The sequence below is a fragment of the Elephantulus edwardii genome, unplaced genomic scaffold (genome assembly GCF_000299155.1).
Source record: "Elephantulus edwardii isolate Elephantulus edwardi_28Jun2011 unplaced genomic scaffold, EleEdw1.0 scaffold00082, whole genome shotgun sequence".
Taxonomy (NCBI): domain Eukaryota; kingdom Metazoa; phylum Chordata; class Mammalia; order Macroscelidea; family Macroscelididae; genus Elephantulus; species Elephantulus edwardii.
Window position 1 is genome coordinate 8,233,875 of NW_006399832.1, and position 19,153 is coordinate 8,253,027.

Below are 19,153 nucleotides of genomic sequence, written 5' to 3' on the forward strand. Positions count from 1 at the left end.
GCTACCTGGCCAACTCTGGAAGAGTTCTATATATGTTCTCATTCCCCAAAACAGTGATCCATGAGGATATATACTTTAGTGAACAATATAATAGTACTACATGCCAGCAAAATCTTGCTGAAGGTTATTCAGAACAGCTGGAAAAGCACATTGACAGGGAACTACCAGAAATTTAAATTTATTTCAGAAGAGGTCATGGCATAAGGGTTATCACTGCTGATGTCAGATAAATTTTGACTAAAAGCAGAGAATAAAGATGTTTAGTGGTATTTAACTGACTATATGCAAAGGCATTTGACTCTCTGAATCCTCACAAATTATGGATAATAGTGAGAAGAACCAAAGTTCCTGAACACATAATTGTTCCCACATGAAATCAAGATGACCAATAATCAATTGTTCCAACAGAAAAGAGAATATTATGCGACTGAAAATCAGGAAAGTCTGTATCCTTTCTCTATACCAATTCAATCTGTACCCGGAGCAAATAATGCAAGAGCCTGGATGATAGGATGAAGAATATGGCATCATGATCAGAGGAAGACTTATCAACAACATGTGTTTTGCAATAACCCAATCCTACCTACAGTAATTGAGGACTCAAGAAAGCAAAATCTTCACCACTGGACTAACAAGCAACATGGCAGGTGGGAAAATGGTGAAATTGTTAAAAATTTCCTTTTTCTAGAATTCACAGTCACCAGCCATGGCAGCAGTAATGATGAAATCCAAACACAGCTTCTCTATGCATCTCTTGATGAGCACCTGGGCTGCTTCCACATTTATTCTATCGTGAATAATGCTGCAATAAACGTGGTTGTGCATCCATCTGTTTGTGTCATAACTCTGATTTCTTTGGGGGTTATATTCCCAATAGTTAGATACCTGGGTCAAGTGATATTTATATTTTCAATCTTTATTTTTCCTTTTCACATTTTTAGTGCTTTGTATACTATCATTCATATCCATTATGCTTCATTCATGTACATTGTGCTTTATAAACTGAATTTTATATACTTATTCTTGGTCCTTGTGATCATTATGTCACCTTTTCAAGTCCCCACTGAATATCTCCTATTCCTGCACAAGTCACCCCACCCCATCTTTTGTAGGACGCGTCAGACTACCTTCTATAGAGGTTGCACCATTTGACATTCCCCCCAACAGCACTCAGGAGTTCTAATCCTCTGGATCCTCAGCAGTTTTCAGTTGCTGTCCTACTGAATTCTGCTATTGTTTCTGGAGTGATTTGATATCTCATTGCTGTTTTGATTTGCATCTAGTAGCTAGACACTCAGAATCCAGGGGCTTCCTTTATTTCTTTTTCACTGTTCATTTAATTATATGTTTTCTTCAATAAAGTGCAATCATCAAGAGGATATAGCTGTTGTTGTTAGGAGTCATCGAGTCCAGCACGACTCAGCGACCCTATGAACAGTCAACCTGAGCCTTGCCCTTTCCTGTGCCATCAGTGTTCCTAGTATCTAGTATTTGCAGCTCTGATGGTCTAGTGGTAAGAAGACTAACTGCAATCCTGAAAACAAACAGTTTGAATTCACCAGCTGCTCCATGGGAGTAGGATGGGTAATCTTTTTTTGTGCATTTAACTGCCTCTGAAAACCGGCTAGAGGGTCAGCTATGGGTTGGTTCCGACTGCATGGCATACAACACTGACAACAGTAACTAGCAAATTCCTTAATGTACAAGAACATCAACAAATATATAACAAGTTTTATCAACTTTGCATGGAAAATATGCTCCAAACCTCATTGGTGAGTAAAACTTAAAAAGACAACAACTATATGGAAATAATAATATTTAAAATTAATGATACATCTCCAAGACAAAAAATAAATTTATTTAGTTAAGAATCTGCTGAGTACTGCATATTACACAACAATTTTTCATGAATATGCTTTCATAGTTCAAGATAACAAAAAAAAAAAACATGTAAGTATCTGTTAATTTGTAACCTTTCTCCCTCTTGATTGTACTCGTTTTAATAGGATTGGCCTACTATGGAAGACAGAGTCATTATTTATCTGAGTTTTTTTCTTCTATTCTCTATCCTTCCAAGAGGAGGACAGAGGATTCAAAGAAGGCACCAAGATAGCAAGCTGAGTGCACAATTATGTATATAGCAGTCTGGGGTTATGACTACATACTAACCTGTTTTGTGGAAAGTCAAAGCAATAGCAAGTTCAACCAAAAAAGGCAAAAGAGTAAAAGCGCCTTTCTTATTTTGCTACTGTAAGATAGCATGCTCCATAGCATGCTGTACTACCAACCGCACTGTGGCAGTTTGTAACCACTAAAGCCTCTGCAGTCCAAAAACGGACATTCTCCTTCTGACAAGATTTACAGCTTCTCTCTGATATCATCCTATCCCAGCAAAAATCGCAACATTCAATAAAGTATAAAATAACAAACACCGGTGAGGGTGTGGAGAGACTGGAACTTTCACACACTGACAGTGGGAATATAAATGTTGCAAACACTATGGAAAGCAGTTTGGTACTTCATCAGAAGTTTGAGAATAGAAACACCATTTGATCCAGCGGTCCAAATACTAGTTATATATCCAAATAAGTAAGAGCTGCAACACAAACTGATATATACACATTCATACTTAGTGCAGTATTATTTATAATAGCAAATAGCTCGAAACAATCCAAATGGCCATCAATGGGTGAATGAAAGAAATTGCATTTTTGTCAGGTAGTATTATCCATCACTACGCATTTATCAAGATTTTGTGACATACCGACAATTTGGATGAAACTATAAATTACACCGAATGACAGAAGTCAGTCACGAAAGGAAAATCACTAACATAAAAAGCTAAGGAAAAGTTATATCCACAAATAGAAATAAGTTTAAAATGTTAACATCAATGAGAAGGGAAGGAGAGGGTAGCAAAAATTGGGTAAAGAAAACGGCAATGTACAGTAAGGGTTTGATCAGACACTGTAATTACATTTATCAGTTATAATACATGTTAAGAAACAAAATGTGTATGATTGCATGAAAATTAATATGATTTGTAAACTATGACTCAACAAAGAGAGAAAAAAGTATTTTCAGCCTCAGAAATTCAATGAAAGGTCACTATGGGTCAGAACTGACGATCACAGTCCATTTTTAAGATGACAAGGGAATTCTATTAATAGCTGGAGAGTCGACACATCTACACCTGTTCCAGCTTGATTAACAATTATAGCTTAAAGTAACAGTAATGCTGGCTTTGAGATTTTATTTTTGTTATTGTTTATTTTGCCTTAGTATTACTTTACAGAATATCCTTTTAAAAAAGTAAGGAACACAAGAGAAACATAAAATCATAGACAGGTACAATGTACATCTTATTAGAATGTATCATCAATCTAATGAAAACAGAATAAAAAAGATACTTACCACCACCAAGAATGTAAGAATCCTGGTGGTTCCCCCAATGTGATGTTTTTTTCCCATCTTATCTAAAATGAATAAAAGATATATTAAACATTTTCCAAACAATACTTTCCCACATATATTACAAAGTAGTATTTTCCAACCTAAAATATTAAGATATATATGCATTCTTCATCACTATCATATTATTATTATGACTGTGTTTTTAAGTACTTCTTTTATATAGGAATATCAGGACAAGATGAGTTAATTAAGCTACTATCTTGGTTCCAAATCTATTCTCCTTTGAGATGCTGTAGACTACATTTGTGTTATGTCAGCCAGCTTCCTGCTGATTCTAAAGAGGCTCTTGTGGGAGACTAGATGTAGAAAATGGAGAGAAGGAACTCAGTCCTTCCTGTTATTAGCTGGCTGCTCCTGCCAGGCTTGCCCAACAGCACCAATACACCCCACAGGTGAGCACTTGCATATAGTATAGGGTTTTTGTCCCTCACCTTCAGAAATTGCTTCTTCAAATCCCCTCACAAGTGCTAGCATAGCTAAGCAACATCCCTGCTCTAAAGTCTGAAGCCCGGATCCACAAAGCCTCTTCTACGCTGCTGGATATCAGCACCAGCTAGGTGGCTCTCCTTACAGTCTAAGACAAAGTCGGTATCTCCGCCAATATTTTGATAACCACATTACTCTTCCTTTGTGATCTACTCAACCTAAAGATTGCTTCTTCTAAGATCTTTATATTGCCTTAGTGCTTTTTTATCTGTTTAATGATTTCATTATGTGGTGTTAAGAATTATGAAAATGGCTTTTATAGCCATTGCTTTAGCCCCCACTGAGTGCATGGTCACCAGGTGCCTCAAATGCAAACAAATGCTTCACCTTTTGATTAGCATCTTCTTTATCATCAACAGCTGCAAGACCAACACATGAGGGAGAGCTGACCAGACTCCAGAGAGCCCAAGGCGAGACACAGGCTGATGGAGGCCTGGAGACGACGGAGTCGGAATTAAAGGTTCTGCCTGCTGGACAATTGAAGGAAGAGCTGACATGGGAATGCTACGAGACAAAGCTTGCTGGAAACTGTGGAAACCACGGACTTCTTGTATTTGTGTTGCTGGATTAAACCTGGGCTTTCATTTGTTTACTGAGAAGCTTTCTGAACTAATTGAGGAATTGTATCTTGTTTCTAATTTAAGACTAAACCTGGACTTTTCACAGTGTGATAATCTTTAGCTCCCCCCCCCCATTTTCCTTACTAAATCCTACAATTATGAATCAAGAAATGTCTCTGAGTCAAAGTGGAAAGAGTATTAAACCTAGTGATTAACAGAAGTAGGGAAGGGGGAGTGGAGAACAAGTCTGACCTTGTGTTATTATTTTGGTACTATGGATATTAAGATGGGGACAGTTTGCCTTTGCTTTGTCTTCTTAAACTGCCCTTTGGAATCTTCTGTTCAGTTCTTTTATTTTGGCATCTCTTCCTTTGGTTTTTGGCTTCTCGACACTCTAACACAATATTCATAGTCTCTTCTGACATAATTTTTTTTCTGACATCATTTTGATTCTTTCTTTCTCCTCTGTTTTTGTTATGACTTTCTGTTCTCTTCATAGATGATATCCTAGATGTCACCCCAGTCTCCTATAATTAGCTGCTATTATTATTCCTTTAGTTAGCAGATCCCTCTAAAAATTTATCCCTCACTTTCAGTAGCACCCAAAATATCCTAGTGATATTCCACATGCCAACATTCAAATGCATATGGCTGTGCCAAAAAATCATTTTCATTTAATGGTCAGAATAATACAAAACAATCTCTTGTTTATGAGTAGGTGATGTACAACTAAGGCAATATTTTATAATAAAAATAAGTTGAACTGGGGGGGAAGGCTGGGCAGGGAGAAAAGTGCAGCAATGAATGAATGGAAATCCAAAATCTCTAAAATTGTTTATTAAAATTAATAAAATTTAAAAAAAATAAGTTTAGGTAGTTAAAATTCCTTTATTTTGTAAATCCCAATAGTTCCAAACATGAAATATTTAACTCTCTTTCATTGACATGGAGTCAAAACTAACTCATAAAAGAAATATAAATCACTACTACACACACTTAAAAAAAATCATTTTGTAGATTCACAGCCTCCTACTTGCACCTTGCTTATATTAAAGTAATTTTTCACTGTGCCAGAAAAAAATCATTTTGTGTAATCCTGAAATGTCAATGATTATGTATTTTAAAGGATACTTATTTAGTAGAAATAATCTTAAAATATCAGTGATAAGATCTTTTTTAAAGGATAACAATCATCCTACACTTACTGATTTATTTTGATATTTGAACTACAAGTACTATATAAGTTTGTAAATGAAGACAGCTGAGAAATGCAACCAAAACCTATGTTATGCAGATGACAGGATCTACTTTGCTGAAAGTGAGGACTTGAAATGCTTGCTAAAGAATAGCAAAGACTGTAGTCTTCGATATGAATTGCATTTCAACACCAAGGAGACAAAATTCCTCAACACTGAGCCAATAGGCAACATCACAATAGGTGGAGAAAAGATTAAAATTGTCAATGATTTCATCATACGTGGTTTGCTGTGTATCATCGAGTCAGAACTGATCCATCGCAGACCCTCCAGTAGGTTTTCAGAAGCTGTTAATCACATGGGAGGAGACTGCCCATTTTCTCCCATAAAGCAGCTGGTTGATTTGAACAATTTGCCTTCAGGTTTGCAGAGCGGCTTTTTACCACTAGGCCTTCAGAGTTCCCTGCATTGGTACTAGCAGTCATGAAATCAAAAGACATACTGCTCTGTGAAAATCTGCTGTCAAAGACTTTTCTAAGGTATTAAGGAGCAACAATGTCAGTTTAAAGACTAAGGTACACCTTATTCAAACCATGGTCTTTTTAATTTTTATGGGTTGTTTTTGTTTGTTTGTTTGTTTAATGGACAATGATTAAGAATGAAAGCAGAACAATCAATGGAGAAAACTGCTGAATATCCCATGGCCTGACAGATGAACAAACCAGTATGTGTCTTGAAGAAAGTGCAACAAGGATGCTCCTAAGCACCTGTTCAGATCTGTTGTTCTTACAGTTTTATGAGTGTGAGCCAACTCAGTGGCACGTAACAGCAATACAGGAAACTCCATCTCACATCTTTTGGGCATATTGTTAAGTGGGGCCAATCCTTGGAAAAGGACATAATGCTTGGAAAGATGGAGGATCAGCGATAAAGAGCAAGACCCTTCAAGAAGATGGGCTGATACAGTGACTATAACAATGGGCTCAAGTATATCAGAGATAATGATGATGACAAGATTCAGGTCTATTGTTCTTACAGTCTCAGGAGTCACAGAAAACTCAATGACACCTAACAACAACAACACGTGTGACTCTGGTGGTGCAGTTTATTGGAAGTGGTGCTGCTAATCTAAAGGCAGTGCCTCTCTGGCAGTTTGAATTCACTAGTGACTTCTTGGGGAAAATCTGCTGTCATGAACCTCTCCAGAGTACTGAAGAGCAAGTGTGTCAGTGCACCTAATCCAGGCCATGGGCTTCTCAATTACTTGTTATGCTTCAAAGGATTGGACAATTACTAAGGATGACAAAAGAAGAATATGCCTTTGAGTTGTGGTCCTGGAGAAGAGTCTTGAACATAACATGGACTGCCAAGAAAACAAATAGGTGTGTCTTGGAGAGGGTAAAAGACCAAGTCTCTCCTTGGTGGCTAGGATTTTGAAGCTCCACCTCACATAATTTGTGCATGTGGCCAGGAGAGATCGATCCTTAGAGAAGGACAACATACTTGGAAGGGTGGACGGCCAGCACAGAAGAGGGAGACCCCGGATGAGATGTACTGATACAGTAATTGGAGCAATGGGGGTTAGTGTGTCAGAAATTAGTGAGACTGGCTCAGGACAGGGAAGGGTTCAGAGCTGCTGTACATAGGGTCAGCATACAACACAGACGACACAATGGCACATAAAAACAATAACATTATGACAGGTTTGGAAGCAGGAGTGGCATCCGCTTCCTAAATAACATGCCTCTGGAAACTCTATGAACTTTGATAAATGCCAGTAGTTGTAGAATGGCTTCAGGTCATTTGTTCATAGGGTCGCTATGAGTCATGCTTGACTCGAAGGCAATCAACAACAACAAAAACAACAACAGTGACTTCTCAAGAGAAAGATGGGCAATCTCTGCCTAGGCAATTTTGAAAATGCACTGAAGGGGTGGTTACGAGTCAGTCCTGGCGCAAAGGCAATGAGAAAAAGAGATATATATGATGAGCAAAAAGAGCAAGCAGGGGAAACCAAGGATGAATTTTTCTATGATCCTAGTACAAATGGAAAAATCAAAAATTAATCATTTAAACAGAAAAAATAGCTTTCAGTTACTTTATCTCTGTGCACCACTCTATGTTTCTAATCACTTTTAATAATTTGAAAATTAATGTTCTGTTAACAAATCCAAAGGACCAATTAAAAGTGTTATGCTAAAGTTGTTGTTGTTGTTATGTGCAGTCGAGTGGCTTGCGACTCATAGTGACCCTATGTACAGCAGCCCTAAACTCTGCTCTGTCCTGTGCCAATCGTACTGTCTCTGACACTCCCATCCGGATTATCCCAGTTACTGAATCAATCCACCTCCTAGAGAATGAAAAATTTTTTAATGTTGCTTTAAATTTTTTTTTTCAATGAGCATCTACAGAGATTTTGGACTTCCATTCATTCACTGTTGCACTTTTCTCCCCGCCCACCCCACTCCTAACCCTGTGAGAATGAAAATTTTAAGGTGTTTGTTTCTTTTCTATTTTGGTGCATCAGAAGGCAGGGCAGACTCTTCACCAGTATTAAAATCAATTTGAACATCAGTTACTGCTACTAACCGAGAAATTTGCAATAGATTGAGCTTACTATATACAGTTCTCCAAATTACAATTTACCAATTGAGTGTTTTAATAAATTCCTAATTTATGGAGGTAGAAGAGAGAAATACGTCTTTCAAAAGATGAATTCTAAAACTATACTGATTTTAAATTTTCAACTATTTACATGAGTTATGAGTTAGAGTTCATCAGAGGCAAGGACGGTGAAGTTTTGTTTCATGCATTTTATTTTGTTAAAAGGATCTGTTTCTTTAATAATGGAAATCAAACCTGGAAAGGTGGAGGATCAGAAAAGGAGAGGAAACTTCTCAAGACGGACTGACACAGTGACGTGCAAGTATGTCAGAGACAACCAGGACAGGGATCAGATCTGTTGTTCACCAGGGTCCCTATATTCTATTCCAAAACCCCTAACAACAGTAACAACAAACAAAAATTTTAGGCAGGATCAATTTTTCAAAATTTACAAAGTTCACTAAGTACTCTTTACACTAAAATAAATGTTGTTATCTATTCTAAGCACAAGATAGAGGTAAACAGAAAAGATAAAAACCAAAGTACCCTGCCTTGAGGGAATTTACACTTTAGAAGGGAAGACAGGCCTATACAAACAAATCACTATCATGCCCCCAAACAAGAAGTTAACTGTGTTTACATTAAAAGATGATGAAAGCTGTAGGAAGTAACAAAGCAGTGAAGAGGATAGAAAGACCATAGTTAACTCCCAACACAACAGGAAACCGCCTGATCCTGAACCACCCTCACTTTCTCTGCTGTACTTGAACCCAGCATTTTTGCAGCACCTACTGTGTCAATCCATCTCATTAAAAGTCCGTTCCTTTTCAATGATCCACTACTTTACCAAGCATGATTTCCCTTTCCAGGGACCAAAGAATGAAAGATAAAGTCTCACTACTCTTCCTTCAAAGGAGTATTTGGCTTCAAAGGAGCTGTGCATCTTCCAATATAGATTGGTTTGTTTTTCTAGAAGAAGTCCAAAATGTATTCAAGATTCTTCCCCAATTGTTGTTGTTGTTGTTATGTGCCGTCGAGTCGCTTGCAACTCATTGCGACCCTATGTACAACAGCCCTAAACTCTGCTCTGTCCTGTGCCAATAGCACTGTCTCTAACACTCCCATCCCGATTATCTCAGTCACTGAATCAATCCACCTCATAGAGGGCCTTCCCCTCCTGTGCCATCCCTCCACCCTCCCAAGCATGATGTCCTTCTCCAAGGACCGGTCTCCCCTCACAACATGTCCAAAGTATGTTACATGGAGCCTCAGAATCCTTGCCTCCAAGGAGCCACCCGGTTTAACCCTTTCCAGGATGAATCTGTTTGTTTTACTAGCAGTTCATGGTATTCTCAATACTCTTCTCCAGCACCAGAGCTCAAAGGCATCAATTCTCCTCCTATCCTCTTTAGTCATTGTCCAACTCTGATGCATAACAAGTGACTGTGAAGACCATAGCCTGTATCAAATGCACCTTCGTCTCCAGAGAGACACCATTGCTCTTCAGTACTTTGGAGAGGTCCCTAACAGCAGACTTTCCCATGGCAATGCGCCTTTTAATTTCCTGGCTACTGGTGCCAAGACTGTTGACTATGGAGCCAAGCAAACTAAAGCTGTGTACAATCTCAATCTCTTCACCATCCATCCTGATGCTGCCAATTGGTCCAGTGGTGAGAATCTTTGTCTTCTTGACATTGATCCTCAATCCATATTGTAAGTAATCAATTCTTATTAAGTCTTCCTTACTCACTTTCCAGTTTTTGCAGGCATAGAAGATGGTTAAAAATACCCTGGCTACAAATATTAAGTAAGTGAAAGGAGTGGAGGTAAACAACAAAGGGATGATGATCTGGACAATATCACTAAATACAAGACACAGAGGAATAGATGAACAGGAGGGGTGAGATTTCAATATAAACTAGGGGAGCTCCAGTGGCCAAGTGGGTAAGGAGTTGTGCAGCCAAAGCAAAAGCAAACGTTTGAAAAATGTTTTAAAACAAAATTTGTATGAATGATGGAATGGAAAATAAATCTTCTCACTAAAATTTCACTTAAGTTAAAATTCACCAAATTAAAAAAAAAATCTCACTTAAGCTATTTTTTTTTTTTTCAAAAAAATGAAAGAATAAAGATATTTTTCTCAGTTTGCCTAATAAATCATTTGACTTCTTCACTGCTGTTTCCATGGGCAATGATTGTGGACTCTAATAAAAGGGCATTATGACAACTTCAAACTTTTCTCCATTTATCATGATGTAACTTATGGAGGATTTTTCTTTTCTTTATATTAAGGTATGTAATCCATATTGAGCAGGAAGAAGCAGTAGCCATCAACTTCCTAAACAAAATGCCTGTGGAAACACTATGTACTTTGAGAAACAACAATAGTTACAGGAAGGCCTTTTGTTCACAGGGTCTCTACAAGTCATGTTCAATTCAACCCAACGGCAATCAACAACAACAATAATCCATACTGAAGGCTATTATTGTCTTGGATTTTTATAGTAAATGCCCCAACATCACCTTACTTTAATTAAACAAGATTGAGTCATGTGTAAAGGATGATAATGTATCTTCCTCCAATGCTAATGCCTAGCTTTTCAAATAGTAGAGTTTCTTGGAGTATTTGCTTAGTGGACAGAATGAACAAGTATATTGAAAGATCACAACCTTGATACACATCTTTTCTTATTTTAAACCACTCAATATCCCCATATTCTATTCTGTTTGAACAACTGTCTCTTACTCTAAGCATAGATTCTTCACTAGATTAATTAATTGCTTAGGGATTCCCATTCTTTGCATTGTTATACATAATTTGTTATTATACCTTTGTGTAGTTAAGAAAACGCAGATAAACATATTTCTGGTATTCTCTACTTTCAGCTAAGATGTATTTGACATAAACAATGATATCCCTTTTACATTTTCTTCTGAATCTAGTCTGAATTTCTGGCAGTATCCTAATGACATTCTGCTGCAATTGTTTTTGGACTATCTTCAGCAAAATGTTATCTGCATATGATATTAATACACTGGCTGATAATTTCTACAATCTATTGAACTGTCTTTCTTTACAAATGCTATGATTATGGATTATTGTCTGTTGACCAGATACCAAAATTCTATGAACTAATAAACATCTCCATGCTTAATTCCTCTGTTAATACAATTGTTCTTCTGTCAATTTCGAGATCTTTGTTTCTCACCAATGTTTTATGTACATACTGAACATCTTTATTTAAAACTATCACTTCTTAATTTTATACTACTTCCTAAAACAAATTATTTTTGGTACAATGACTGTATATTCTCTCTATAGTGTTTTTGATGCTTGCTATGTCATTCAATATTTTGCCAAAGAATCCTTCAATCTTGCAATTCAAGAAATTAAAATTGTTTTAGCTTGAAAACATCCAGCATGCTCTTCCCTTTTGAGTTTTTTTAATGTTATTTCTTTGTACATCTCATTATACTTTGTCTTCTCAAGATGTCCTTTGAAATTTGTGTCACTTCTTTGTTCAATTATTTCTTCTTTTAACTTTAATTTCTTCATATTCTTTTTTTGTGTATTGAGATTTTAATGAAAGTTTATAGAGAACTTGGATTTCCATTCAATCATTGTTGAAGAAAATGTCTTTATATTCTAGAGCAGGTTTCTGAGTCTCTTCTGGCATCCCTTGTAAAATTTTCTTCTTTTTTGGTATGTTCTAATGTAATGATCTTTCTTCATGCATGATGTCCTTTGATGTCAGTCTACCAAACATCATATGATCTTTGGCCATTAGTACTCATGATGTCAAATCTATTCTTGATGGTCTCTAAATTCAGATGAGATATACTTAAGGTTGAATTTTTGGCTCTCCTAGATTTGGTTGGGTTGTTGGTTTGGTTTTTTTTTCCTTCAGCTTCACCTTAAATTTACCTTATTCTGACTGATGATACTGAGCAATCTATCTCTTCACAGAGATGTAGTCAATGTGATCCTTATGTATTCATTACATCAGGCAAGACTCATGTGGAAAGCTGTCATTTGTATCCTTTTATAAAATATATTTGCAACAAATCAATCATTGACATAACTGCAACATAGGATCTACTGCCTCATTTCTATGACCAAGTCTGTATTTTCCAATTGCCAATTCTTCTTCCTTGTTTTCAACTACTGCACTCTAGGAACCAATTATTATTAATACATCTTGGCTGTGTGTTCAGTCATTTTCAAACGACAAAAGTTGGTAGAAATACTTTCTTCATCCCTGCCTTTAGTGATTGATGTATATATTTGAGTAACAGATGCATTAGCAGGTCTTCTTTTATTTGTATGGATATTATCCTATCTCTGTCGGTACTGTACTTAGTTAGGACAGATCTTAAAAATTCTTTATGATGAATACACCATCATTCCTTTGTCATTCCCAACATAATAGATCATATAATTATCTAATTCATGTGGCCAATAATAGTCTATTTCAGCTCACTAATGCATAAGGTATTGACCTTTATGAATTCCAATTATTTTTTACAGTTTCCAATATTTGAAGATTCATACATCATACATTCCACTCTCTCATTGTTTATTGATGTTTGTATTTGTTTCTCCTCCTTTTGAGTTGTGCCTTATCAGCAAATAAAAGTCATTCATTGGCCTAACCCTTTACTCTATCCATATCATTAAGAAAGACTTTACTTTGACTCACTAAGATAGTGTCTCAGTAGAAAGGAGTTAAACTGTGAACTCAAAGGCACACTGTTTGAATCCACCAGTAACTCCACGGGAGAAAAAAGCAAACTTCTCTCCTGAGATTTACAGCCTTCTGACTTAATGGAATGTAACAGCAGCAAACAGCTGTTTTGAAGAGGTAGTTCTTCCTTAGTCTTATTGTGATTGCCTTTCAGCCTTCAGGCCTCACTTTCTGGCCCTGTATCTGACAATATTTTACTGATGTTTGTAGCATTTTAACTAGATGACTACTTCACAAGTGAGCAGCCAGACCTGCTCCTTATTCTACCTGTTCTGGAAGTTCCAGTGAAACATGTCCACCAGGGGTAACCCTGTTGGTAACTGAACTATTAGAGGTGTGTACTCAAACTACTACAAACTGACATATGAATGGTGGTAACTTGCAGACAATAAAAATAAATGCTAATAGTGTACCAGAACATATTTTATAAATTTAAGACAGTTCCCAACCTGAATACCCCTATGTAGTCATCAAGATTTGTATATCTATGCCTGCTTTATCTGACACTTTCTGATCAGTACAAAACACTCTTGTTTCTTAAAAATAAACAATAGTACTTAATGAGTTTTAGGAGAAATAAAATTCTGACACACTAAAGTTACAACTTAATTAAAAGCATCTTTCCCCCATCTTTGTTATTATCTGTTTTTCTGGAAATACATAGGATCCTGAAAAGGACATAATGATCTTACAGACACGTGTTTTCTCAAAAGGGGATAAGAAACTCATGAAAAGCCCCAGACACACTAATCTATTATATTCATACTAATCATATGAAAACAAGCTTATCAAAACAGTGACCTTATACTTCAACTGGTTCATCCTGGCCTTGCATAATATGATAAGATAAAGTAAATATTACCATCCTCAATTAAGAAAAGATGAATGAGAGATGACTTACTGAGAAGTTAAAGCAGCATGACTGCCAATGTGTGCAGGAACTGGGATTAAATTCACAATCTAACATGAGTCTTGCTCAACCACATCTGTTTCTAAGCAATCTCTTTGCATTCACGCAACTTCCACACCAACTAGCAGCTACTTCAGGAGATAAAATAATCTTAGAAATTACAAATAAGGCTTATATTTGATACGATCCACTGTGAGAAGGAAACTGGAGGTAATAGATTTGTCTTTTAAATAGTACCGTGATTTTTTAGAGCTCTAGTGACCGAATCAGTAGAGTGTTCTGCTGACAACCAAAAGGTGGGCAGTTCAAATGCATGAGCTGTTTCACAGGAGAAGGATGGAAGATCGCCTCCCAAGTGATTTAAAACTTCTGAAAACCCACTTGAAGATCAGCTATGAGTCACTTCCAACATGATGGAATTGAGTTTTATGTCTTATTATTCCTCAGAAAAAATAAAATGCTTACTACATATTTGTCACTTTCATCTTCATAATATTCACTAGTAAAGGGCAGCTCAGGAGGACAAAGCAAAATATTACAAAGTAATGTGCAGACAGCTGGAATTGGAGAATAATGAGGAAGAACTTACTCTGCATTTCTCAAGCTGAAAGAAATAAAAAACAAATTTGAGCCGCATGTCACAATATTGAAAGATGCTATGGGAAATATACTGAAAGACCCAGAAAGCATCAAAAGAAGATGGCGGGATTCCACAGGGTCACTGTACCAGAAAGGATTGATTAACACGGAAAAACTTCACAAAGTACCATGTGAACAGGAGCCAATGGTAATAGAGGAGGAAGTAAAAGCTGCATTGAAGGCACTGGTAAAAAAAAATAATTTAAAAAGGGCACCAGGAATCAACAGGATACCAATTGACTGTTTCGTTTAACAGATGCAGCCTTGGATACACTGATCAGTCTATACCAGGAAATTTGGAGGATGGCTGGCTGGTCAACAGATAGGAAGAGGTCCATATTTGTTCGCATTCTCAAGAAATGTGATCCAACTGAATGTGGAAATTATTGGATAATATCATTCATATCATGTGCAAGCAAAATATTGCTGAAGATCATGGCTAAAACAGGACATTGATAAGGAACTGCCAGAAGTTTAAGTAGGATTTAGAAGAGGCTGTGGCACCAGGGATATCATTGCTGATATCATATGGATCCTGGCTGAAGAAAGGAATACCAAAAGAATGTCTATCTGTGCTTTATTGACTATGCAAAGGCATTTGACTGTGTGGAGCATAATATGTTGTGCCTGACACTGTGAAGAATGGAAATCCCAAAGCACTTGATTGTGCTCATGAGAAATCTGTACCTCGATCAGAAGATTGTTGTGTATATGGAGCAGGAGAGCTCTGCATGGTTTGGAACTGGAAAGGGAGTATGCCAGGAGTGTAGTCTATCTCCATACCTGTTCAATCTATATGCTGAGCAGACTATCTGAGAAGCTGGACTCTATGAAGAGGAATGTGGTATCAGGATTACAGGGAGATTCATCAATAATCTGTGTTATACAGATGACACAACTTAGCTTGCTGAAATTGAGGACTTAAATACTTGTTGCTGAAGATCAAGGAATGCAGCGCTCAGTATGGATTGCATCTGAATGTCAAGAAAACAAAGATTCTTACCAATGGACCAATAGGCAGCATCAATATGGATGGAAAGGAGACTGAAACAGCTTCATATTGCCTGGATCCAAAATAAACATCCATGGTACCAAGAGTCAGGAAATAGTAAGACTCACTGCACTGGAAAAAACTGAAGTTACGGACCTTTCCAAATTACTGATGTGTATTGACTTCAGTTTGAAGGCTAAGGTGTGTCTGATTCAGGTCATAGTCTTTCTGATTACTTACTATGTATTGGTGATCTGGATGACAGAAAAAGAATTAACGTCTTTGAGCTGCGGTGTTGGAGAAGAGCACTGAATATCCCATGGACAGCCAAGAGAACAAATAGGTATGTCTTAGAGAGAGTGCAAGCAGAGTGCTCTTTGGAGGCAAGAATGCTGAGGCTTCACTACACATACTTTGGACATGTTGATAAGAAGGTTCTATTCCTTGGAGAATATGCTGGGAAGGGTGATGGGTGAGCGAAGGAAAGGAAGACCCTCAGCCAGATGGACTGATACAGTGACTGGTGCAATGGGCTCCTGTGTATCAAGTGTGAGAACAGTGCAGGAGAGGACTGGGTTCAGGTCTTTTATTCATAGGGTTGCTATGAGTCACACTTGACTCAACGGCACCTAACAATGACAACATCAACATATAGAAAGAGAATTTGTATTTCTAACTTTAAGTTAAGTAAATCTATGACAGAGTAGCCAGAACTTTGGTTCATCTGACTGAAGTTACTACAAAAGCCATCTGTTTATATGAACTATACCTACAGCTGTTCTTTAAGTACGTCCTCCTATACAGGAGATGGCCTCACATAAGGAATATGTTTACATGGTGAATCATATTCTTTTCCTCCAAACAAGTACCTACTCCAGAAATTATTTGTTAAAATAGATCATGAAACTGTGTTCAAATTAAAGATAAATAGAACCCTGACCTACTGAAAATCAAATCACATTCACTCACTGCAGCTTATTACAAGCAGTGAATATTAGAAGGAACCTAAATGTTTACCAATAACCACTGTTCTCAATTGGAATCAAACTACAGAGGAAGAGTACAACTGTCCCATAGGGTTTCTAAAGCTGTAAACTGCCTCATCTTCCTCCTAGAGAGCGGCCGGTGGCTTCAAACCAGCAATCAGTTAACTGTCAAGTTCTCTAACAACTGCACTCCCAGGGCTCCTTACATTTACTAATTATTGTTCCGTGACGTCGAGTCACCTGCAACTCATAGCGACCCTATATACAACAGCTCTAAAGCCTGCCATGTCGTGAGCTAGTCCCACTGACTCCCACACACCTATCCCCACTGCCCTCGTTACAGTATCAATCCATCTCTTCTGCAGTCTTCCTCTCCTGCACTGTGCCTCTACACTGTAGTCTTCAATGTGGTTTGAAGATTGAAGCTCAACATAAAGAAGACAAAGATTCTCACCATTCAGCCAACTGGCAGCACCGTGATGGATGGAGAGGAGACCGAGGTTGTTAACAGTTACAGCTTGCTCGGCTCTACATTCAACACTCTGGATGCACCAGCAGTCAGGCAATCAAAAGTTGAACTGCATTAGGTAAATCTGTTATCAGGAACCTTTCTGGAGTACTAAAAAACAATGATGTCAGTCTAGACACTAAGGTGTGCCTAATCCAGGCCATGGTTTTTGCAATTACTTGCATCAGAGAGTTGGACAATGGCTAAGGATGACTGAAGAATTAGTTCCTTTGAGTTGTGGTGCTGAAGAAGAGTTTTGAACATACCATGGAGTGCCAAGAAAACAAACAGGTCTTTCTTGGAGACAGCAAAACCAAGTCTCTCCTTGTAGGCTAGCATTTTGAAACTCCATCTCACATACTTTGGGCATGTGTCCAGGAGGGACCGATCCTTGGAGAAGGACATGTTTACTAACAGAAGATAAAAAATAAGTTGCAAGCTCATGGGAGCTCTGGTGCCCTATTCATAAGAAGCTACACTAAAATCCCAAAAGTAAGGGTTGGAATCCACCAGCTACTCCATGGGAAGATGGGCAATCTACTCCTGTGCAATTTGCCACCTCTAAAACTTGCTTAGAGGGTCAGCAATGGGTCAGTTCTGACTCGATGGCACACAAGAACAGGAACCTATGTAGTACAGCAAGCAAGATCATGTTATCTGCATAATGCAGGTTGCTGCTGAGTCTTCCTCCTTACCTCTTGCAACCCTTCTCTTCATGAAGTGCAACTTCTCAAAGAATTTGTTCAGCATACAGTTCCCTACAATATAGATACCTGTGAACCGCAAGGCGGCAAAAATCCTCACCGATGGGCTAAAAGGTAATAGCATGGTAGACAGAGAAAAGCTCGACACTGTCAATTTCATCTTGCTCAGATTCACAATCAACACTTTCGGCATTAGCCGTCAAGAACTTAAAAGACATATTGAATTGGGAGAGTCTGTTGAAAAGAAATTCTTCAAAGTACTGAGAAGCAATAATGTCCGTTTGACTAATGTGTGCCTAACTCATGCTATGCTCTTTTCAGTCACCTGCTATGCATGAGAGAGCCTGACAATGGATAAGGATGACAAAAGATAATCAATGCCTTCGAGCTATGGTGTTACAGAAGAATACCAAATACCCACTGGACCTCCAACAAACATATATCTTGGAAGTCAGAGGCAAGGCTAATGACTCTCGACTGTGGACATGTGATTAGGAGGGACTATTCACTCGTAAGGGACATCACGCTTGGAGAGGTGGAGGATCAGCGAGAGAGAAAGGTCCTCGATGAAATGGACGGAAACAGTAACTGCAACAATGGGCACAAGTGTGTCAGAGATTATGAGGATGCCACAGGATAGGACAGAGTCACTGAGCATCATATTTCATTCTCCAGCACATAACAACAACATATGCAGCATAGCAAGCAATAACATAAAAGAGAAACAGCTATAGGTATCATAGGAGGGTCACATTATACCAAGGCTTCAGAGATTATTTGTTATTCTGGAGAAATAGAAAATGAATAACAATACTGTCTATATTGTTTACATTGTCTAAATTCTCTTTTTAAAAACTAGTGTGCACATAAGCATGTGTGTTTGAGGAGTATATACTGAAGAAATTACATCAATTTCTTAAGTGACATCTCTAAACATGAATAAATTATACTTATCCACGTGGCTACTTTTCCTTTTTTTTTTGTTAGCAGACACAGAGAAGTAAGTTACAAATGGCAACAAAATATGACTAAAATCCCCCTTTCATTTTAAAAGGATTATTCTGTAACTAATACAGAGGTATCTTCTTTCATATCGAGGCTTATGAAGGGGTGTATATATATGTTGTTGTTTGTTGTTATGTGCCGTCGAGTGGTTTCCGACTCATAGCGACCCTAAACCCTGCTCTATCCTGCGCCAACCGCACTGCCTCTGACACACCCATCCCGATTACCCCAGTCACCGAATCAATCCATCTCACAGAGGGTCTTCCCCTCCTGCGCTGTCCCTCCACCCTCCCAAGCATGATGTCCCTCTCCAAGGACCCGTCCCTCCTGGCAACATGTCCAAAG

At 37.8% G+C, this 19,153-nt stretch overlaps 1 protein-coding gene across 4 annotated transcripts in view; it reads right to left on the bottom strand.

The window, feature by feature from the left end:
- Window positions 1-19,153, bottom strand: part of SSBP2 (single-stranded DNA binding protein 2) — a 427,469-nt gene that overhangs the window by 239,063 nt on the left and 169,253 nt on the right. For all 4 annotated transcript variants that reach the window (XM_006889864.1, XM_006889861.1, XM_006889862.1 and 1 more), the window contains exon 3: window positions 3,415-3,476. In XM_006889864.1, the coding sequence (XP_006889926.1) occupies window positions 3,415-3,476 (62 nt within the window). The remainder of the gene's footprint in view (window positions 1-3,414; window positions 3,477-19,153) is intronic.